Source organism: Crocuta crocuta, unplaced genomic scaffold (genome assembly GCF_008692635.1).
Source record: "Crocuta crocuta isolate KB4526 unplaced genomic scaffold, BGI_CrCroc_1.0 scaffold1063, whole genome shotgun sequence".
In the NCBI taxonomy this organism is placed as follows: Eukaryota; Metazoa; Chordata; class Mammalia; order Carnivora; family Hyaenidae; genus Crocuta; species Crocuta crocuta.
In genome coordinates this window covers 177,110-200,181 of record NW_027526922.1, presented here as the reverse complement: position 1 = coordinate 200,181, position 23,072 = coordinate 177,110, and the positions used below count along the sequence as shown (strand labels likewise).

At 48.1% G+C, this 23,072-nt stretch overlaps 1 protein-coding gene across 1 annotated transcript; it reads right to left on the bottom strand.

The window, feature by feature from the left end:
* Nucleotides 1–13,749: 13,749 nt before the first annotated feature.
* Nucleotides 13,750–16,308, bottom strand: LOC144223314 (uncharacterized protein C10orf120 homolog). The gene is made up of 3 exons (XM_077754362.1): nt 15,175–16,308; nt 14,917–14,992; nt 13,750–14,522 (listed from the first exon to the last, which is right to left on the bottom strand). The coding sequence occupies exons 1-3, from the start codon at nt 15,357–15,359 to the stop codon at nt 13,779–13,781; spliced, it is 1,005 nt and encodes a 334-aa protein (XP_077610488.1). The 5' UTR covers nt 15,360–16,308; the 3' UTR covers nt 13,750–13,778.
* Nucleotides 16,309–23,072: the final 6,764 nt, after the last annotated feature.

Genomic DNA, 23,072 nt, shown 5'->3' with positions numbered 1-23,072 from the left:
AGGTGCAATAAAATGTCAGTTAAACTGCCTTGACCTCTTCCTGGTTCAAGTTCTTGGGTGTGATGAATGGTGGCTTTTGTTACTCTTGTCATTTTCACCAATATCAACAACATAACATTAATGATAATGTTATTACTTGTGACGGTAATAACAAGGGCCTATGTTCCCGGGCACAGTGGAATCGGGGTCTAGGCCAGGCCATGTGATGCAGGCAGGATCGGTCTATGACCACTGCTCACAAGGCTGACGTCTTCTCAGTGGTCGGCCATTTCACTCTCCTCTTCTAGAACAGGGATGGCATTTCCTGCTCCGCTGTTGTGTTGTGGGTGTGGATAAGGAGATGTCAGCAGACATGCCTGGGCTTTCTGGTCCAGGCTCACAGGTCAACAGCTGTGGCAGCACTGGTGACAGGGTTAGGTGTGGGGTAGCGATTGTCATCACGAACCTCTTGGCTATTGGGTTCCATTCCGCCCCAGGGACATCTTTGGCAGCTCTGTCTCCTTGTGACACGTATTCCAGTGCCTGTATGTCCACCTGATTCTAGACTCTTACTTCATGTAAGCACTCATCCCATGCACATTCATTGAAGGACTCTTAGGTGCCAGGAGACAAACAAACAGAAAGAGATCAAAGTCCTGCCCACATGGAGCTTACATTCCATGGGAAGGGGATGCAATTTAGAGATAAGTTGAGTGCACGGTACTTCCAGTGGGGTGGGAGCCACGGAAAGGAAGCAGGACAGGGTGACTGGTAAAGGGGACCAACAGGTAACACCACTCACCTTTCTCTCCTCTCTTCTCTTCCCACTGGCACTGCCATCTCTGCTGGGGTCTTCCTGGCTGTGGCAGCTCCACCCTGGGGAAGAGCACCCTCGTGGCCTGTGGCTGGCCTCCAAGCCCTAAGATATGAAACCAGGAGAATGTATGTGGTGCTCAAACATTGGCCCCACCTGCTCTGGAACCCATCTGATAAAGGAAGATAAGAGACCCCAGAGCTTGGCCCCCAGCAGCACCCCAACTTTGTTTACCTTGTCACAGGTGCAAGGTCAGGGGCAGACAGGTAGTGACTGGTTTTACTGGACACACAGGCTTGATGCTAGGACAGAAGGTCAAGGAAGCAGGTGCCAATATCTTAAAATCCTTCAGGCAGCTCTGAGCCAACAGAGAGCAAAAAAGCAGGAAAGCTTTTCCTAGATGGAATCTCTCTCTCTCTCTTACTATAAGCTAGGTTCTTTGGAAGTGGTATACTTCTTAGCCTTTACTTACGATAGAAAAGCTGAATAAGGAATTTTTTTCAAAGCAAATGTTGGTTTGTTCAGTGTTTCTAGTAGTTCACCTAAGCATTGGGTCCCTTCAAATTCAGGAAACAGATAGGGCGGGCTGTCAAAAGTAATGACAAAGGCCATAGTCTCTGCCTTGTGGCTTCCACAAGTCTAAGGAATAGATAAGGTGTCTTCCTTTGTGCTGGACATGTTTTGGTTCTCCCCAAAACAGGAAATTCAGGGTAAAGGCTTGAGAAAGATCAGAATGCTAATGCAGCATATTTAGTGCCTGAGACTGAAAATTAAAACAGTTGATTCACTTTTCCAGGGATCTGTATCTTCTGGCTTTTGACCTCACATCCAGCACTGTGGACAGGGCAGTGGGTGTGGGAAGGGAAAGAGATTAGGGAAGAAAGAAAACTCCTCAGGGTCCCTAGATTTCTGGGGCCTGTTTGCACTGTAATCTCCAAGGACAAATTATATTGACAGGTGGCCCTAGGATATTAGAAGAAACAAAACGATGAGATGGTTTCCAAGGAGGTGGTAAATTTGATTGAAGCTGGGAGAACAACCACGCTCTGGGCACCTAGATCAGGCTTAGTAAGAATCAGAACTTTCGCATATTGCCATGGCATTGCCAATGTTTGTCCCTCTGAGCCAGGGTGAGGACCCTGGCCCTGAGAGGGGACTGCCAGGGGAAGCCTAACCCCAGGCATGTGACTTGAGCAGGTGAAACCCACAAGGGCAGCAGCTATAGGCAAGCATTCAGGACGAGAGTAGAATTCCACGAGTGGTGGCCACGGCTGCTAGTGGATGAGGGCTGACTGAGAGGCGGGAAGCAGCCGCAGGGAGAAATCTTCAGTCCATTTCCCATAGGATGCCGGTGACCTTCTCCCCTCTCCACCCTCCCCACTCCATGAGCTCTGCCAGGGAGCGTAGGAACCAGAGGGCCTGAGGAGTTTTCCGGTTTCCATTCTCCTTGCCTTCCTCACCCACACTCGCCCTGCTCTCTCAGACTGGGGTGACTGAGGAAAGCATGGAGGATCACCCATGATAGTGAGTCTGTCCTAAAGAGCAAGGACGATGCCATGAAATGTAAGCACCAGACCAGGATCTGAGCGGGTGCAGAAGACGCAACCTGGAGCCGGCACGTTGGTATGAAGTACACATCAGAGGAGCAAAGCAACAGCTGGACATCCAAGAGCTGCTAAAAGGATCAGAGCCTGGGAAGCAGCACAGATCATTCATTTGTTCATTCTGTGGGATGCTAGCCCCAAGCCAGCCTCCGTGCCTGGCCCTGGGGATACAGAGAGGGGTTTACAATGGTCCTACCTTTGTAAAGTGGAAACATGTTACGCCAGACTCCTCTTGGATTCTTCTCTCTTGTTGTGAATATCCCCTCCCACTCAGGAGCTGGCCATCCTTTCTGGATGACCACCATGTTGACTTAGGCCTGGCCATGGGCTCTTAGCAGCCATCAAAGGGAGAGGAGATGACCCCCTCCTCAGCACAAGGTTGGGTTCTGTATATTTCAGCAAAGTGGTGCGGATGTGGCTAGTGGGTAACGAGTCTCTCCCTGGGAGCTGGGGCTCTGGCCGTGGAGAACTGGAGCAGAGAGCACCACAGGATAGCTCAGGGGGCCCCTGCATCTCTAGCGAGGAGCATAGAGGAGATGACCAGAGCGTAACTGTAGGGCAGCTATATAGGTGGGTAGGTGACAGCTTAACAGATACCAGACAGTGAATGGCTGATGTGGACAGAAGAGCGTGGGAACAAGAGACAGGGCCAGGGAGAGAGAGAGGCAGAAGCTATGGCTGTTGGCGACGGGGACATCGAGTCAGTCCTCAGGCTCTGGACAGAAGCTATAGAAGAGGCCAGGGCCAGATAGACAGTCTGTCGGGCAGCAGCCCCCTGTGTCTGTACCACGCTGGGGCAGGGTGGACATGATGTGAGTTGCGGAGATTTCCAGCAACCCAGACTCGCGTAGGGCAGGGTGTCCACTCCAGGCTATACAGGAGGATTAGTTCAGGGCTTTCAAGCTTCTGCTGCCTACATGTACCCAGACAGAATTCCTGGGGGTGGGCCTGACATCGGCGATTTAAAATATCCAGGGGTTCCTAACCAGTAAAATTGAGAACCACTGTGCAGGAGCCCTTAAGTGCTTCTGAAGAGGCCAGTTGGGGCCTTTCCTACTGAGAAGCCTCAGAGAAGGTACACGGTCCCTGGTGTTCACATGGGGGGAATCTGGAGGCTGGGCCAGAAGGCTTGCCCTGACTCCTCCCAGACACTTTTTGACTAGATACCTACTCAACTTATTCTAAACAGAACATCCTCAATGGCATTTTCAAGAAGGACCTCATGTTGCCTCAACCTATCGTCTCAATAAAAACATACGTGGAGATGCTAGTTCAGAATCCCTTGCTGGCATTGACTTTGGACATGGAGTGACACACTATCCCCCTGACTGCTGTGTGGGTCAGGGACGATCATCTCATCCTGGCAGGGAAGAACGCCACGGCTCAGAGAGGTGACACAGCACAGAGTCCAGGCAGGACAGGGCCAGGGCTTGCCAGGGAGGCTGCAGAGCCCCATGCTTAAACTCCTCGTACCGGGTTTTCCTCCCTCCCCGTGGCCCCAGCAGCCCAGGGAGACAGGCCTCACAGAGGGTTCGCATCCCCTGCTGCATCTGTGGGGGGTGGGACCCGTCATCTTTAAGGAAACTGGTGCAAAATGAGGGATTTTCAGAGGCTGTGGACATCTACAGCGCAGCGAGATGTCTCACGGTGCCCGGGGGTATGGATCCTCCAGGCTCCCTGCACCTTCAGGACCGGCTCAGAGCCCACTCACTGCCTCTCAGCTGTACCCGCAGCAGAATGACTGACACCCCCACGCTCTGCTCCAGTGACCAGGAGAACCTGTCCTGAGTGGCCCCTTCCCCATCTGGGCACAGAGCCTGCCTTCCAGCCCCTCCCAGACAGCAGCCCCTCTGGGCTCACACTCCTGCCCTGCCTCCTGGGATCACGAGAGGGCGCCACAGCCCTGCCTTGGGCCTTCTGCTTCTAGGGAACTTGTGACTTGGTTCCCTGTGGGTGCCTGTGCTTGTCCCTTACAGGAGGCTCTTCCACAGTAGTTTGCTCTAACAAAGAGCCGCCTCTGCCTCCTCTCCCTCCCTTAACGAAACCAGATTCCTACCGTGATCTCAACAACAGTGGGGTTGATATTTCCCGTTTCACCTGAATCTCACGGCAGACCGAGGAGGCTGCCCAGCGGCTCCCTGGATACTGCCCCCCAGACCCGTCCCTGGTTCAAGGAGCCCTGGAATGCCCCGCACAGGATTCTGTCCACGGTGGGGACTCGTTTCCAGCAGGAGTGATCGGGGGAGCTTCCGCGTGAGCCACACGGGGACAGCCTCAGCTCACGGCTGCTCCAGGGGCCGTGAACGTACGTGATTTTCCTGTTGATTCCTCTGCTGGCTGGGACGTAGGGGACCAAGGCACAGGCAGCCTCGATGCGTGCCAGCTGGAAGGAGGAGGTCAGCTCAGGCCACCTCCAGGTTCAGAAGACCGAGAGGCACAGCACAAGTCCCCTTACCTGAGCCCGCCTCTCCAGCTGTTTTGCCTCGCTTTGCCTCTCAGCCCCAGCTTGGGGTCTCTGGCCCGAGGCCACCCGCAGGTGACAGCTCCAGTCTTCCAGAGCTCTACCTCTTTGTGTAGCCTGACACATTACCGTCCATGCTCTGAAATGAGCACCAGCATGCCTGAGAGATCACAGACACACGTTCGTGTCCCAGGATGTCCCTGAGGCCAAAGCTCCAAAAGTGAATGAGGGGGTCCTGTGAGGCCTCCACATCCCGCTCAGCCCTGGGCTGCGGCTCAGAAGGAACAGGAGAGAACGACGCACAAAGCAAGCTGAGAAAAAGATTAACAAGAAACAAAATTAAGAAGGGAGACATAAGTCAAAACATGTAAGAAACCACAATAACAGTCGGTGGGTTATAGTAATCTGTTAAGAAAGAGATCATCATATAAGCTGTTAGGAGCATGACTTGGGATAGTGACTTGGAAACCGTGTGGCAGTGTGTGTACAAATGAAATAAGAATTCCTACAACTTAACTTTTCCTAATGGCTATGATGGATCGCAGATGCATGATTTCTGAAAATGTGTCTCACCACAGGCTGACCTCCTCCTTCCAGCTGGCACGCATCGAGGCTGCCTGTGCCTTGGTCCCCTACGTCCCAGCCAGCAGAGGAATCAACAGGAAAATCACGTACGTTCACGGCCCCTGGAGCAGCCGTGAGCTGAGGCTGTCCCCGTGTGGCTCACGCGGAAGCTCCCCCGATCACTCCTGCTGGAAACGAGTCCCCACCGTGGACAGAATCCTGTGCGGGGCATTCCAGGGCTCCTTGAACCAGGGACGGGTCTGGGGGGCAGTATCCAGGGAGCCGCTGGGCAGCCTCCTCGGTCTGTCGTGAGATTCAGGTGAAACGGGAAATATCAACCCCACTGTTGTTGAGATCACGGTAGGAATCTGGTTTCGTTAAGGGAGGGAGAGGAGGCAGAGGCGGCTCTTTGTTAGAGCAAACTACTGTGGAAGAGCCTCCTGTAAGGGACAAGCACAGGCACCCACAGGGAACCAAGTCACAAGTTCCCTAGAAGCAGAAGGCCCAAGGCAGGGCTGTGGCGCCCTCTCGTGATCCCAGGAGGCAGGGCAGGAGTGTGAGCCCAGAGGGGCTGCTGTCTGGGAGGGGCTGGAAGGCAGGCTCTGTGCCCAGATGGGGAAGGGGCCACTCAGGACAGGTTCTCCTGGTCACTGGAGCAGAGCGTGGGGGTGTCAGTCATTCTGCTGCGGGTACAGCTGAGGGGCAGTGAGTGGGCTCTGAGCCGGTCCTGAAGGTGCAGGGAGCCTGGAGGATCCATACCCCCGGGCACCGTGAGACATCTCGCTGCGCCCAGGGGGCTGTAGATGGGTGTGGACAGCACAACAATCCAAGTGGTGACATATCATATCCCATCCCTCTCAAACCGTGCTGAAATTGGTTATGTCCAGATACTACCAAAACAAAAAACAACAACAACAAAAAAAAGAACTAAAAAGTCTTCAATAATCTTTTTTTTAAAGATTTTGCTTTTATTTTTATTTTATTTTATTTTATTTTATTTTTACAAATAGTTTATTGTCAAGTTGGTTTCCATATAATACCCAGTGCTCAAAAAGTCTTCAATAATCTTGATCTTATTTAAAGTTTCTTAGGGGCGCCAGGGGGGCTCAGTCAGTTTAGCATCTTACTTTGGCTCAGGTCATGATCTTGCAATTTGTGAGTCTGGGCCCCGCATCAGGCTTTCTGCACAGAGCCCACTTCAGATCCTCTGTCTCCCTCTCTCTCTGCCCCTCCCCACCTCAAAAAATAAATAAATAAATAAACAAACACTAACGAAAAAGAAAGTATCTTAGAGAAGGCGAAAGGCTCTTCAATTTATTTTATCAACTTGCAATAATAGAATTATAATTTCATGTGAGCGGTGGGCTAGAACAGTGCAGGCAGGGAACTTTATGCAATCTGATTTTGAGCACAGATGACACCGTAAGAGAAAATAAAATAGAATGGGATAGAGTTTTAGGAAATTGAACCTAGCAGTATAAAAAAAATATTCATCAAAAATAGGACTTATTCAAGGGTGCCAAGATAACTCAAAATCAGAAGACCTATTAAGGGGAATAGAACATCAGCATCACAAAATATCCCTCTTTGATATAAGGATGATTTGGAATTGATTATGTTTGAGAAAGTGCAGATGCAGGAGAAGCTGTCAAATAGGAGTTGCCCGTCTGTAAGGGAAATCTATATTCATCTAGGAAATTTCTGTTAGAAAGTGTACCTGTACCAGGAAGACAGCTACAACCAGAGACCACTTTTTGGTTTCACCTGAGAGACGTAGCCACATCACAAGTCAATCTTTTTTTCCTATATTTTTCTTCCTGTCACTTCCTCTTGCACTGTGACTCCCTCATCTAGAAGCCCCAAACTCCTATCCCTTTTTCTTTTCTTTTTTTCTTTTTTTTTTTTTTTTGCTCTGTACTGTATGTAAATCTCAATCATCTGGCTGTCTTCCAAGTCTCATACCTTGGGGGGGCTCTGTGAGTGCATACATAATCAAAAATTTCCCCCTCATTAATCTATCCTTGTCAAATTAATTCTTGGAGCAGCCATACAGCCCAGAGAATGTGCCCACCCACCATGGGCATAGACAGCCGGGACTCAGGGGCAATGTAGACATGTTTGCCCTGCGTTTTCTTCCTTCAGCTATTGGAGGAAAGGGGTTCTAAGGTTGTTATGTTTACCTTTGGATGTTATGAACCAGGTACTCATGAGGATGAAATAAAATCAGCCAACGTTTTCTCCCTCACAATATAAGCCCTTTAATGATGCCACGGTTTTGAAACCGGAGGTGCTTTCTAAATCATGAAAAGGTTTCTATGTTTCAAGGTGAAATGTAAAATATTCCCATCTAAACAGAAAAGAATATTTTCTACACTCTTTTTCCAAATGACTGGAATACCCCTGACATGAGTGTTGAGTTGTCAGAAGCTGCGACTGAATGCATGTCAAGGCCATGGCTGACCTTAGATGCTAAAAGCTATATGCCTTGCCAGAAAGAGCCTTTACCAAATGGGGAGTAATGAGTTTAACTCCTCTAACTGGGAGGGAGTGAACATCCATGAATGCTGGATGGTAATTTTGTGGACTTTACATTGTCTGTGCTTACCCGCTCAGGTGGCAATTACCACAGAATACAAAAGAAAAAGAAATGTGCAAGCAGGTAATTACATAATCTATATAGGAATTTAGATAATGTCACTGAAAACGAAGTTTTCTGAACGTTCTGGATCTGTTTCATATGAAGAATTCTGAACGTGTACCAAAGATGAGTGATACTCGCTCAAGTAGAGATTGAGGTTCTTTTTTTCTTTTTTTTGCAGGGTGGATGTGAAATTGTAGCTGGAAGTGGCACTAGATCTATGGGCCATTGTTCTAGTGAAGGTCACGGTTTTCATGGCACAACTTTTCAAAGTCCAGCCAATAAAGTTTAAGATTACATAAGTCAGTAAGAATTGTTTTATATAAACCTTGAGGATGGATGGGTGCTTTCTGAGCATTATATTTAGCATATTTCCCCCTTGGTATTCTTGGTATTTATCAGGTTCTATGCCCTGACAGCTTTGATTGCCTTTGGAGATGGACGAAACACTAAGGGAAAGTGGCCATCGTGCACGTGGTAGGCAGGGAAACTCTTCCAGCCCGCTCGGAATACCTGCGTGGTCCAAAGATTAAACTGACAAAGACAGTTTAACAGGAGAAAAGGAGTCAAATTTTGCTAACTTTTTATATATACATGGGAGCCTTCCCAAGAAAACGAAGACTCAAAGTTACCAGAAGTTACCAGAGCAGGAAGTTTTTACACTTTGTAGACAGACAGTAGATCTGTGAAGATTTGACAAGACAAAGAGGTCTGGGGAGGAGTAGTAAATGGTGAAGTCACAAGGAAGGTAATGGTGACTTTGAGGAGTTTTGTTTGTATAGATTTCTTGGCCCCAAGTTCCTTACCTCTGGTGATAAGGATACTTCCTTCCTTCTGGTACAGGGAGGGTCCCTTTCACATGGGACTTTTACGAACCGTTTCAGAGAGGAAGGGCGAGGAAGAACGTCATCAGGTGTTCTGGTGAACTTCCTGCCTGGCCCACACAGCAACAGATGTAAAAATTATCTAAACACAAGCCACGGTGGTCCTTCTCTGGAGTTTGTTTCAAGTTGTCCGCCGCAGCCGGCATGTCTTCAGGAAAAGAGCCATTTTCGTGCTGAATGATTCCATGTCAGGAGAGTGGGAGAATAATTGGAGACATTAATTTGGGGAGTTGTAGCCAGATGTCAGAAGAAACTAAAAAAATCCAAGATTGGGTCCAGTTTATGGGTAGATAACAACACCTTAAAGCCAATGAACAAGGCGAATCTACCACCTATAGGGTGTGCTGTAGTTTTCTATTAAAATACAACTATCCTTCTAGTGTTACCCCCTTGTCTCTCAGAGATAATCAAAATAAGATTTGCAAAATAAGTTTAGTCTCAGTGAATATGGGCTGATTATTTATGTAAGTGCAACAAGAATTGTGGTGACTGTATGAATTCTTTTTAATCTGCTTTGCCAGAACTTTTCATGAGATTAGATTTTTTAAAGCCTCTCAAGGCTAAGAAGCTAAGCCAAGGACTCATGATTAGATTTTGCCTATGAGACCCATAGGTTTGGGTTAGTTGCACTCTTCTTGAGGCCCCCAAGCTCTCCTGGGGTTCCTGGGCCTCCCAGGAAGTGACCTTCCTTAGTCAGCTGAGCAGGTTTACAGAAACACTGTAAGCAGGGTACGAGCCCAGCTTTTTTCAAGGGGCTTTATTAGCTCCATAAAGTCAACCTTAGCTTTTAAAGCTGTCTGGCCACATCTGATTCATGTCAAAAATGACATCCCATCCTTGGTAATATACCAATGTTTCAAATTGTATCCTGTTATAAGGAGATAAATCAGGTTCTTATTGAACTTATGCAAATAACTATATTGCCATGAAAATAAGAACACTCACTAAGAAGTCCCAAATTCTGGAGGGGGAAAAAAGTAATTATTTCATTTTAATTCACACAAGTAGACTTTACCAAATTGCTACAAGTCATGAAGAGCTAAGAGAAAAGAAAAACATGTCTTCTCAAATCTGGAAAACAAAACATTAAGAAGCTAGTGATATGTTTTTAAATGTTTATTTATTTTTGAGAGAGAGAGTGAGAAAGGGAGGGGCAGAGAGAGAGGGGGACAGGGGATCCGATGGAGGCTCCACGCTGACAGCAGTGGGCCTGATGCAGGGCTTGAACTCGTGAACTGTGAGATCATGACCTGAGCCAAGGTGGACGTTCAACCGACTGAGCCTCCAGGGAGCCCGACACTAGTGATATTTTATTTTTATTTTTATTTTTTTTGACACTAGTGATATTTTAAAGCAAAAGTCATAATCATCCTCAGAAGTTTATTCAGTCTGATATAATTAATTCTTGTTGATTTTGATCTTTTGTTAGTGGTTTTATGAACCCAGGTGTTCCATTAGAATTCTGGAATTTCTCACCCAGCTCAGTGGTATGATCTTAAAGTTATCAGAAACCTCCACCTGACATGTTCCTCCAATGAGTTTTTTTGAAAATGGAGCTCTTTCGCAAAAGCATCCGAGTAAAAGAATAAAGATCTATAAGACACAAAAGCCTTAAAAATGGCCATGGTTAAAGATCTGATGGGAGTTCATCACAATGCAACAGATAAAGAGATTTCCTTATTTCTGGGACACACAGCATTTTAAGTTAACAACTAGAATTAATGACTGATGACATTACACCAGGACAGATTTCCAGGGATGCCATATAATTTCTAGAAAACTTATATTAACAATTCGTACCCATTCCTATATAACCTAAAGGGGTCAGACATCACTTCTTATCGGACAATATTTCCATGTAATTTAACATGTCAAATAAGCCTAATTAGTTTCATATCTTAATTTTTATAAGGAGAGAGAACCAATGCTTTTGAGTTTTTCCAGGAGCCCTCTAGAAGCGTCCAAGTTAATTCAAGGTCACAAAGACTTCCCCAGCAAGGAACAAGGAAATTGGCTTAGTTCAGCAGATATTCAGCCTTTGAGGGACATTGTGCTGAAAAATCGTTGTAACTGTCATTTTCTACTTCCTCCCCACCAAGCGGTGGGGGTGGGGGGTGAAGCTTAGGGCAGGCCATTTATTTCATCTTGTCAATGAAGCCCAGATATATTAAGCACTTGGTGATCTTTGTCTCTGGGAAGGTGACATTTAGGCCGAGACAAGGAATAGCATAGATAGCCAGATGGTCACTCATGTCACGCAGTGATGTAAACAGCCAAGGACAGTAACTGAGAATAGATATCGCTAAAACCAGAGTGTGCTGGAGGTACAAGAACTGATAATTAGCAAGGCCATGAGAGGCTGAAAGAACCGGGAACCGATAATCACTAGAACCAGAAGAGGTCTCTAAAGGATTAAACTTTTCAAAGGGAGGACTTTTAAGGGCACCTGGGTGGCTCAGTCAGTTAAGCATCCGACTCTCAAGTTTGGCTACGATCATGCTCTCACAGTTCGTAAATTCGAGCCTTGCATGGGGTTCCACACTGACTGTGTGAACCTGCTTGTTATTCTCTCTCTCTCTCTCTCTCTCTCTCTCTCCCGCTCCCTCTACCCCTTCCCCGCTCTTGAGCTCGTGCATGCTCACTCTCTCTATCTCTCTCTCTCTGTCTGCCTCAAAATAAATAAGTAAACTTCAAGAAAAAAAAAAAAAGAATGGGGCACCTGGGTGGCTCAGTCAGTTGGGCATCCAACTCTTGATTTTGGCTCAGGTCATGATCTCACACTTTGTGGGTCTGAGCTCTGAGTCAGGCTCCGTGCTGACAACACAGAGCCTGCCTGGGATTCTCTCTCTCTCTCTCTCTCTCCTTTTCTTTCTGCCCCTCACCTGCTCGTGCATGCTCTCGCTCTCTCTCTCAGAATAGATAAACTTAATTAATAATGAATAATTAATAAATTAATAATTTAAAAAAGGGAAAACTGGCAGCAAACTGTCAGACTCTCCAGACCCTGACCCCACATCTGACCGCATAAGAACAGCAACTGCCCCTGAAGGACCTGCCCAGCTGCTCTCTGATCACTGGCATCTCCCATTGCTTGAATGTAATAATAAGCAGAGAACACCAAGGGCTGGCCAGGACCAGACTAAGTCCACAGACCAATGATGCACTCACAGACACGCTGTCTTCCTACCCTTGTTGTTTATGGTCTGATGTATGACTTGTTTTGTTTTGTGTGATGTGTATGAAGCCAAGTCAAACGCCGAGTGAAATGTCATTGAGTTTAGAATGTTAACAACCTTGCTTTATGACTGAATAAAGCAGACGTGGTGAAAAGACATGGCTCGTGTGTGCACATTTCTTGTGTGCTCATGACGCCCTGAATCCTGAGCCACAGCAGCTACCCACACACACACAATACTTCAAGTGATGTATTTCTTTTAACTTGTCCCTGTGACCAGTAGAGTTATCCTGGAAACTGGGAGAGAGGGGAGCCCCCTTGGCTTACCCTCGGCTGGGAGGGCAGCAGTGCTTCTTAAGGAGCAGACATGAGAACCTGGTGCCCGACTCATGAGGAGGGAGCCAGAGAGAAGGCTGGCCTCGTCCCAGGAGGCTGCGGGCCACCCATGCAAGTTCAGCACCTTTCTAACTGAGTGCAGATTGCTGAGGACAGAGCATAGTAAACTGCGGGGTCTCTCTGTGCTTCAGATATAAATAAGAAATGAGTGTGTCCTGCTTATCAGATGCCATATTCGCTGCCCCAATTGCTGACTCTGGGGTCTGCTGCCTCTGGGCACAGGCAGGGCCTTAATGGGAGCAGCAAGAGCTGACCTCAGAGACCCTGGACCCACCTGCAGACATGCCCAGAGGAGCTGTGCATGCGGCATCCATGCCTGCATTAGGCTTGATAAGGAAAATGGAGGTCATAGGTCACCTGGTTAGATTGAAAAGCAGGGCGGCAGAGGTAAGGCCAGGAAAATGCGGGCTCTGCCTTCCTAGGTAGGAGCCGCGTACCTAAGCAAGAAGTGGGAAGCATGGAACCGGCTTCTAGACTTTCTGTCTGGGCAACCTTCTCTTTGAGTCGCATTCTTTTCCCCACCTGGGCTGTACGCTGGCCGCAGCTCCAGGGACTCTGTGGTAGAGCGGTCCCAGCCATACCTGCTTCCCTGTGTTCATGCCCTTTGCAGTATGACTCTGCGGCTCTTCCTGTCCAGAGATGAAGTCCCCTTGCTCACCCCCGTATCTTGCTCTGGCCAACACAATGTGACAAAGTGATGGTGTGCCAGTTCTGAGTCTTGACTTCAAGAGGGCCTGCAAACATCCACTTCCTCTCTTGGACCCTGCAGTAGCCCTGTGCACGGCCTGGGCTAGCCTGCTGCAGGAAGAAACGCGTGGCCCAGTCCCTTCCGCTGACCCAGCCGATAGCTGTCAAGCCTCGGGAGAGTCACCAAACTGACCTGCGGTTGGTTGACTGCGGACACATGAGGAACCCATCTGAGCTCCAGCCTAAATTGCTGGCCCACAAAAATCTCAAGTTAAATGAACGATTGTTGTTTTAAACCACTAAATTTGAGGGTGATTTGTTTCACAGGAGGGGGTAACTGACCCAGGCCCCTGGCAGTAAGGCATAATGGAGGGACCCGCATGCTAGAAAGACCTGGGCTGTGGGGTGGGGGTGCCAGCCGAGAGCTAAGAGTGAAGAGATGCCTGAAAGCGAGAAGCCTCTGTTATTAGGTGTCACCCCGAGAAGCCCTGGAGACCCCAGGACCCGGGGGCAGAGCTGCCTGAGCGAAAAGGACCAGGACACTCGGTTACCGTGGAAACCAGTCAGCCTTTAATACTAAGGAGCTTTGTACTCCTGCCCTTTCCGGAAGTGGCCTTTCCCCACGAGGCTGGCCTTCGTCACAGCCGTGGGAAGGGCTCCCCGGGAAATAAAATCCTGACTCATTAGCATTAGGTCACCAGGGAACTCAGCTAAGTGGAAAATATTTCGGTTGGTTAGGCCAGTGATGGACCGCTCCACTTTCTTGGCGGGGAAGAATGGCTTCCGATCGTTGGGATGGTGTGTGATACGTGTTTTCGGTTCTTCTGACTTGAACACGACGTTCATTTTTATTTCTTGTCTCCTCATGGCTTTGACCTCTGCCTCGCCTCTCTCCCTTTGCTTGGCGTCGTCGTAGAAATTTGCATCCTCATTGCCTTCATCTTCCCTGGTCTTGTCTTTTGTCATCAGGCCCAGGCCGCCCCCGGACAGAAATGAAGAGCACTTGAACCTCTCGACGTGGGGCAGGAGGTGCTTGCTCCGAAGGGCTCGAGCGAGCTGCATCCGTTCTACGTGCTTGATGACAGTGAGCCGCTCGCGCTGCGGCATCCTCAACTCCTCCGCGGGCACGACCACCTTGGCCGTCCATATTTTCTCCAGGGGCCTGCAGGTGACACAGGGAGGGGAGTGCTCTGTTCGGAATCCCAGAGCCCGTTTGTAGTCCGAAGACAGCGACTGCAGCTCTTTGAGGGCTTTCCGTTCTTCCTCTTGCTTGTGAGTCAGAAATCTCCTTGCCGCTGTGGTGTGAACACCTCCCAGACGCTGACAACGCCAAGCGGACCATTAAAAATCTCAGCGGGGCAGGGGCCGGGGGCGCCCCCGGAAAGAATTGCCTGGTGGCCCCTCTCCCCACCTGCGGCTGCGTGTCTGGGCCCCCGTGTGGTGGGAGCTGTGGGGCAGACAGGCCAGGGTTCCAGTCCTGACTCCTCACCTATGAGCCTCAGCCCTCACAGTGAGATCGCTGGTCAGGACTCTGAGACAAGAGACTGTTTGCTATGCGCGTGTGGGAAGCCACGAGCGGACTTGGCCAGCTCCTGGGCACTGGGAACCTTGTATCTCCGTGGCTGGTGGGCCTTGAACCTCTGACTCTACGCCTCCCAGCCTGACTGCCTGGCTTCAGCGGGGCCTCCCTGTGAGGAAGCTTCAGGACACTTACTAGGATCTCTTTTTCCAAGGGGGAGTATTTCCCAAAGGCGATGCGTGGATCTGATTTGTAGAATTTGGTCCATACCCTGAAAGGCAAAGAGGCAGGCGTAGGAGAACCCCAGGGAGGGTGTTCCTACTTTTCGTTTGGGGGGCGGGAAGCCTCACAAAGGGCGACCCTGCATTGGTCAGGCGAGGGCCGCTGTGACCGGGGTGGGCTCCCTCTGGGAGGGATGGGAAGGAGAGGACCCGAAGCCCAGGCTCCGCTCACCCCAGCGGTGAAGTAGAACACAGACCCCACTGAGAGCACAGGGGGTCCTTATCCAGAAAGGCATCGCTTGTGTTATACATTCTGACTGGCCCTCCATTCCTTCTCCACCTGCCCTCTGCAGCCTTCCTTTCTTGGGGCCTCTGTTTCCCAAGCTTCTGGCAGCCTTTCTCCCATTCCCTGATCATAATCTGGCAACAGGCTAGGATAGGAGGTGTCACTGCCTGGACTTTCCTTCTAGAACAGTGACATAGTCACAAACTCTTCTTGCATCATAACTGGCCTGCTTGCGGGCTTTTGTGAGGTCCTAGTTTAGGTTATCAGATGACGCCCTGGGGTGAAATGGACACACACGACCGTGTGCTTGGAAGGTTGGAGTCCCGGGGAATAGAGTCGGCAGAGCACGTGCCTGGGGGACCATCTAATCACGTCGTTGCCACTTACAAGCCCACAAAGACTGCTTGGCTCCTTCAGGGTGAGCACTCAGTCTCTCTTTGCTTGCCTCTCCAAACTTAATTCCTCTGGCTCCATCAAAGTACTCGATCCGCGGCTCTTGGAATCAGCTTCTCAGCTGCTGTTCATGCCCCCACCCCCCCCAGCACCACGTCTCACACAGCTCCCTCCCCTTGGCAACTTGCTGGTCTTTCAGGGCCCGGCTCACCTGTGCCGCCCCTGAAGACGTCCTTGCAGAACAAATCACACCTTTGTCCACATTCTCACAGCCCTGGTCCCATGCTGGAGCACGTTATCACAAACCGACTAGGTGGTCCAGTAAGTCACTCTCTCCCTCTGCCCCAAAGGAAGTCCCAGCGGCATCTTATCCATGTGTTGCTCTTGTTTAGCCCAGGGCCATGTGCAGAGCGGACGCTCAGCTTGCTGACTCAGTAAGGGACCATCCTGGTGAGAATGCACATTCGCGCAACCCCTCCCAAAGGTGATTTGGCAACATATATCCAACGTTCCAAATGCATTTGCCCTTTGACCCAGCATTTATTTGTCTAAAAAAAATATGCACAAGGTTAGTCAACACAGCCTGTTTGGGACAAGCCTAATGACAAACTCAAATGTCCATTAATAAGGATCGGTTAGAGTTGTGGCCAACCATATGCTGGAATAGTACGCAGGAGTAATAAAGGATCAAGGAAGGAAGATCTGTATTTATATGGAAATCTCTCCAAGAAATATGATTGAATGCAAAAGGAAGGTGCAAAAGTATATAAGTTGTAGACCCCCTTTTAGGTTGGCCAGGAACAAATAGGCATGTATATTTGTATTTGCAAAAAGAAAATCTAGATTCATACACACAGAAAATTAATAAAAATGGCTACCTGGGGTGGGTATCCGGCAGATGAGGAAGTGGTAGAAGTGTTTTTGTTGCACACATCATTCTGTCTTGAATTTAGAACCATGTGAGTGTGTTACCACTGAAAAATTTGAAAAGGAAATAGCAGCTCACAGAAGTGTTTGTCTCTGACAAGCATCAGTCCTAAACTCTCCTTTGCCTCCACCAGGAAATTCAGAGCAGGGATGTTCAGAACGTGGGCCGGTGCTCATCCCCATGGGAGTGTTCTAAGGTACCATGATGTTTCCCCTGTTCCACAGGCAAGTTCAATTACCTGGAACAGCTCCAAACCCAGGAATCAGCAATGAGCGCCTTGTAGCAGCAAAGAAAATACCTCCTACATTGCATTCAGTGACTCACCCATTTGCTCCACACTAGCTGCTAATGAACAGTGACTTTGCACAAGCCACACAACACCGGACACATTATACACACTCAACAAATATTTGCAAAGCAACCAATGAATGATATATGATGGAATATTATGTAGCCATCAAAAAGCAAGTCTTTGACAAAATTTCCAATAATGTATTTTTGATGTAAGTGATCTTTTTTTTAAAATGATTTTATTTATTTCTGAAAGAGAGACAGACAGCGTGAGCAGGGGAGGGGCAGAGAGAGAGGGAGGTACAGAATCTGAAGCAGGCTCCGGGCTCTGAGCTGTCAGCACAGAGCCCGATGCGGGGCTCGAACCCACGAACCATGAGATGATTACCTGAGTCAAAGTCGGATGTTCAACTGACTGAGCCACCCAGGCGCCCCTGATGTAATGTGATCTTTAAAAAAAAGCAGAATGCAAAATGTATATAGAAGAGGATCTGGATACTGTAAACACACAAATATGCAAGAGGGGAAAAGACTAGCAGGAAATTTGCAGAGATATCAGCAGTGATTACTCTGGGCTGTGGGCTGATGGGGGTTACGTTAGGTCTGGCCATGTACCAGCAGCCCAGTCACCTCTAAATGTTTAGATGGAGGAGTTACAGCCCCATCCCAAAATGTACGGATCCAGGATCCAGCTTCTCCAGACTTCAGGGCTCTGCCACTGCCCGGGAGGGTGTCCCCATGGCAGCAGGTCTTGACACTGTAGCGAAACTGATTCTTCCTGCCCTCAGTTCCACTAACTGGCCTTTGGCCCACTTCCTTCTCTCTCTTCCCCTCTCTCTCTCATTGCTATTCCCAAGCTTTTTTTTTTTTTTTTTGAAGATATTTCTCCATGATCAGTTTTACATTAGGTTTCATTTCTGTTACCTGGTTTTGTGCTTCTTTTTATTCACAGTCATCAACCTCATATGCTGGCTTGTTTTCCATGTTTCCTTTTCCATTGCCGTCATTTTAATCTGCTATCTTTTACTTTCATGTTTATTTTATGTCTTTGCCCTGCAGCCCCTTACCTTTTATATACATTTCAAATATTTTTACCTACTGTATTAGTTAGGGTTGTACAGAGAGAGAGATTGAGAGAGAGAGTGAGAGAGAGAGAGAGATTTTAAGGACTTGGCTTACATGATTCTGGAGGCTGGAAAGTCCAAAACTTGCAGAGTGGGCCGGCCTGGGGTATGTCAGTCTTTCTATTCAGGCCTTCAGCTGATTAGATGAGGCCCACTCATGTTATAAAGGGCAGTTTGCTTTACCCAAAGTCCACCTATTAAAATATTAATCTCATCCAGAAAACATCCTTACAGAAACACCCAGAATAATGGATCAGACTAAAATACAACTGGGCCCAGCCAAGTTGACACAGAAAATTAACCATCAAACCTACTTATATTTATCAGGTTTATAAAGATACATTTAAATGTTTTTTTATAGTTTTTTTAATGGGAGGTTTCCCATTATTATACGTAATTGGACCCATTTTTGAACTTTGTAGTAAAGGAGTCACATAGTATGTACTCCCTTGTGTCTGCCTTTTCCCCCCCTCAGCATTAGGTTTTTCAGACTCTTTTACTAAAATGCTTGATTTTAGTTCATTATCACTGTTGCTTAGCATGATTTTGTTATGATTTGTTCATCTGTCTTCTGCTTCTGATTCGGGGAGCATTCTCATACATGCCTCCTTGGGTTATGTGCATGCTTTTCTGTTGGGTGCAAATCTAGGGGTGCACGTGCTGGGTCCTGGGGTATGTGTAGCTTCCATTTCCTAGAATATTCTCAGCTCCATTCCAAAGTTTCCACCAGCGCACAGTCCCGCCAGCAATTCCCCCTTGTCAACACCAGTGGGTGTGCTGCGGTATCTCATGGCAGCTTTAATTTGCATTTTTCCAGGTACAAATGATGCTGAACACGTTTCCCATTGCCCATTGAGCTTAGCCTTTGTGAAATGTCTGTTCAAGTCTTTTGGCCATGTTTCTAATAAGATTTTGTTTTCTTGTTGGTTTGTGGGACTTCGATTTGTATTCTTGGGTTCAATATGTGGCAAACACCCGTTCCTACTGTTGACTTGGCCTTCTCCTTTTTTTTTTTTTTTTAAGTATTTATTTAGAGATAGAGAAAGAACGGGAGAGAATGGGAGCCCCAAGCAGGCTCCGAACTACACAGTGCACAGCCTGGACCCACAAACCGTGAGATCTTGACCTGAGCCAAAATCAAGAATCAGACACTTAACCCACCGAGCCACCCAGGCACCCTGGCCCTCTCCTTTCTCAAAGGCATCTCAAAGGCCATCATCATGGCCATCTCCACCTCAAAGGCTATGCTAGCCATGCTCCAACTTACCGGTCTTTCCCTGGTTGGTTAGTGCTTCCAATGCCTGGTTTAAGAAACCATTTCCTAGGCCAGGGAGGAACGACACTCTCATAGATCATGTTACATATATATTTATAATAACATTCTCCTATATTCTCTAAAACCTTGGGGGTTTTTCTTGTAACGTTCGTCCTACTCTCAGTGTTTAGCTGTAATGCTCAATTACTTCCCCCATTTTTTTCTTTAAGTGTATTTTCCAGCCTAATTTTACACGGCTACCAAGAAGCCCCTGCCTGTGCAGCGCTGGGGGCGCTCTTAAGTCAACACACACAGAAACCTGGAAGACGTTCCTCCTCTTCCGCACGTCCTTCCCCGCAGTTACCGTATGGGCTTTGGCTCCCTCTGGTGGATCTGTCCGCGTATTGCAAGATGGCTCTCCAGAGACCCATATCCATCGCCCTTCTCCAGCCCTAAGGTTTTCTAAGTAGATATCTCCCTCATTTAAGGGAATGGTACTCCTTTTATTAAAACTTTTTAAACATTTATTCATTTTTGCGAGAGAGAGAGACAGAGGGGGAGAGGCAGAGAGAGAAGGAGACAGAATCCAAAGCAGGCTCCAGGCTCTCCGCTGTCAGCAGAGCCCGACACAGGGCTCGAATTCACAAACTGCGAGCTCATGACCTGAGCCAAAGTCAGATGCTCAACCGATGGAGCCACCCAGGCGCCCCATGATGCTCCTTTTTAACAATGCATAGGATGCAGACTTTATATAAGCTGAGTGCTTTAAAATCATGGTTTCCTATACACAACCATTGGCTCTAGGTAAATCGGAGTCCTGGGAAGTTCTTCTCCAAAGTCAATGTGCAACTAAATCTCCCAGATATTTTGTTAAAATCCAGAGTCTTACTTGGTAGATCTGGGATGAGACTCAAAAATCGGCACCCCCAACAAGTTCCCAGAAACAAGGTGTGACTCACGGCGGGACCACTCAACATGAGGTGCTACTCAAAGTGTGGTCCGTGGACCGGCAGCCATGGCCTCACCCGGGAGCGTGTGAGAAATGCAGAATTTCAGGCCCTGCTCCAGATTTTCTGAATCCCAATCTGCATTTCAGCAAGTTCCCCAGGTGATTCACGTGCACAGTTAAGTGCAAAAGGAAGCTGGTTGGCACCTGTGAGGAACCTGATGATGCTCTACACCCCACACTGTCGCTGGTGGACTCAGCCCAGAGGGCCCGTGGCCAGGGCTCGCACGGCTACATACCCGCCTGCTCCGGAAATCCAGCTCTCCATGTCTCCGGTCTCCTTCTGGCTTATATAAGGACCGGGGAGATGGTGGCTCAAGCAGAAACATTACAGCTTCTTCAGAATGGGCTCAGCCATGACCCTTGTGAGGCTTTTTGGAAGGTCTACCCGGAATAGGGGAGCCAAAGAATAAGGGGAAGACTGTTTCACCTTTAGACCTTTGGGAAATGTTTGGACCTTTGGAAACGTGTCAGCAGAGTTGCCGGGGCGTCTGTGTGGCTCTGTCGGTTAAGCGTCCGACTTCCGCTCAGCTCATCATCTTGCAGTTCATGGGTCTGAGCCCTGCATCTGGCTCTGTGCTGACAGCTCAGAGCCTGGAGCCTGCTTCGGATTCTGTGTCTCCCTCTCTTTATGCCCCTCCATCTCTATCTCTCAAAGGTAATAAAGAAATGTTAAAAATTTAAAAAAAAAAAAAAAAAAAAAGCAGATTACTATCAGGGGAAGTTAAAGTCCCAGAAGTGTGTTTTAACCAATCAGGCCACACTGAAAGTTTGACACTTTTCCCACGGGAGGATGAGACACGCCATCACTTTCTTTTGAGGAGGTGCTTACTCAGCTGTTCAATTTTTTTTAAGTAGGCTCCACACCCAACATGGGGCTCCAACTCACAACCTGGAGATCGAGAGTCACACACTCTATTGACTGAGCCAGGCAGGCACTTCAACAGTTTAATTTTTTTAAAAAAACACCTTTATTGAGGTAAACTTTACTTACTATGAAATTCACCTATTTAAGGCACATACTTCAATAATTTGTAGTAACTTTACTAAGTTGTGCAACTGTCTCTACAATTTAGTTTTGGAACATTTCTAACACCCTAAAAAGATCCCTCGTGCCCATTTACAGTTAGTCCCCTGGCAACTACCAGTCTATGAGTCTCCTTTCTGTCTCTCTAGATTTGCCTTCAAGTATTCTTATTTTAAATCAACTCTTTCCTTTCCAGCTTTAAATGACCCTCTCTTCCTTGGGGCTCTGCTGTGGAGTGAGTGTGTTGTCTCTTTGTCACAGCAGAGGCACCACTGGGTCCATGCTCATGAACCCTGCGTTCTTCCTATGAAGCCAGAAGCTTGTAGCTTCCTGAGCTTGTAGCTGGGATAATGGCTGAGCTCACTTGGCTTAATGGCTTCCCTGAAGAGTAGAGCTTGAGATCCGCTCAATTTTCCATAGGCTAAGACAGATGACTTCGCAGTTCCGAGACTCCATCAGATTACAGAGGGAGGTGTTAACTGTGGTTTCCCTTATCTCTAAATAACAACTTCCTGTGGTAGTCTGGCATGAAGATGGCGCCAGGCAAACCCAGCCGTGATTCTGCTGGGCCCACTACAACCAGACAAGGCAGGAGACAGGAGGTGGGCAAACTTCCCATATCTGGAATGTTCCTTCCTGCCTGTCGGTCCTTGGGACATCTGAACATAAATAAAATAGCAGAAAAGACCCTTTACCCCGGAGCCATCTCAAATTAAGATAGAAGAGTTGCGGTGTTACTTGCCCTCCCCTGATGGGGAGGATTAGTCAGGGTCTGGATTCCATTCTTGTCTCGTTGTGCCCCATGCCCCACTGACCTCTGGATCAGTTCTGTCCCCTCTCTGGGCTGTGACATGCCCCATCTGAGAGGTAAACTACCAAAAAGAGAATGTGGGAGGTAGAGAATTGCATCTCTGGGAGGTCCACCCCAGCTAGCTCATTGGATGGAGGGTTTACTCTGTGGCTTGTTCCACTTGTGGAAAGTTAAAGAGACAAGGCTTAAAGGGAGTCTCTCAAGGTCACGTGGCCTGGTGGCAGAGCAATGTGGAGCCACAGATAGAGGCAAGAACCTGGCACATTCAGGATTAAGATGTAGGGATGGGATGAGACTGGCATTTGATTGGTGTGTGGACAGACTGTTCACTTTCTCTTTTCTGCAGATGCACCCTATGGGATGAACAAACCATTAAACATTTGTTTTGCATGTTTCCCAAGTAGTGACATTATTAACAAAACCTGCCAATATAGAAGCTTGTTATCTGGGGATTAGAGTAGGATGTTTTAGTCTACTTTTGTGTAGGGAGAACTCTTTAAGGAAAAGCTTTTCTCCAGACATGCTTTCTTTAGTATTCATGTGTGCATGCCTGTATTTATTCAAGCGTGCCATGACCTCAGCTCTTTGCTAGATGCTGAGAATACAGAGATGAACAGACAGGGTCCCTCCCTTGTGGGAGATCTCAGGAAACAGGGTGAGACAGGCATGTAAGGGGTCAAGGTACAATGTAATGCATGTTGTAACAAGTGCAAGAAAGGGGTCACTCTTGACAATGGTGGGCAGAGACTCTAAGCATGCTGCCAGGGGCTCAGAGAACTTCCCCTGGGGCAAAACTCTTGAGTGTTCAGAGATAAAGTGCATGAGAATGTGGGGGAAGAATGTACAAGTCTATCCATCTCTCCGGTTTTCTGTTAACTTTTGGACTAGGCTCCACATTCACTCAGGGGTCTGGAAGCTTTAGTGGAGATGGGCGAAGAGAAGCAGGTTGAAGGCATTTTCCACGTGGGATACCTCACTGCTTAGCTGCCGAGGGATACGCAAGGGAGGG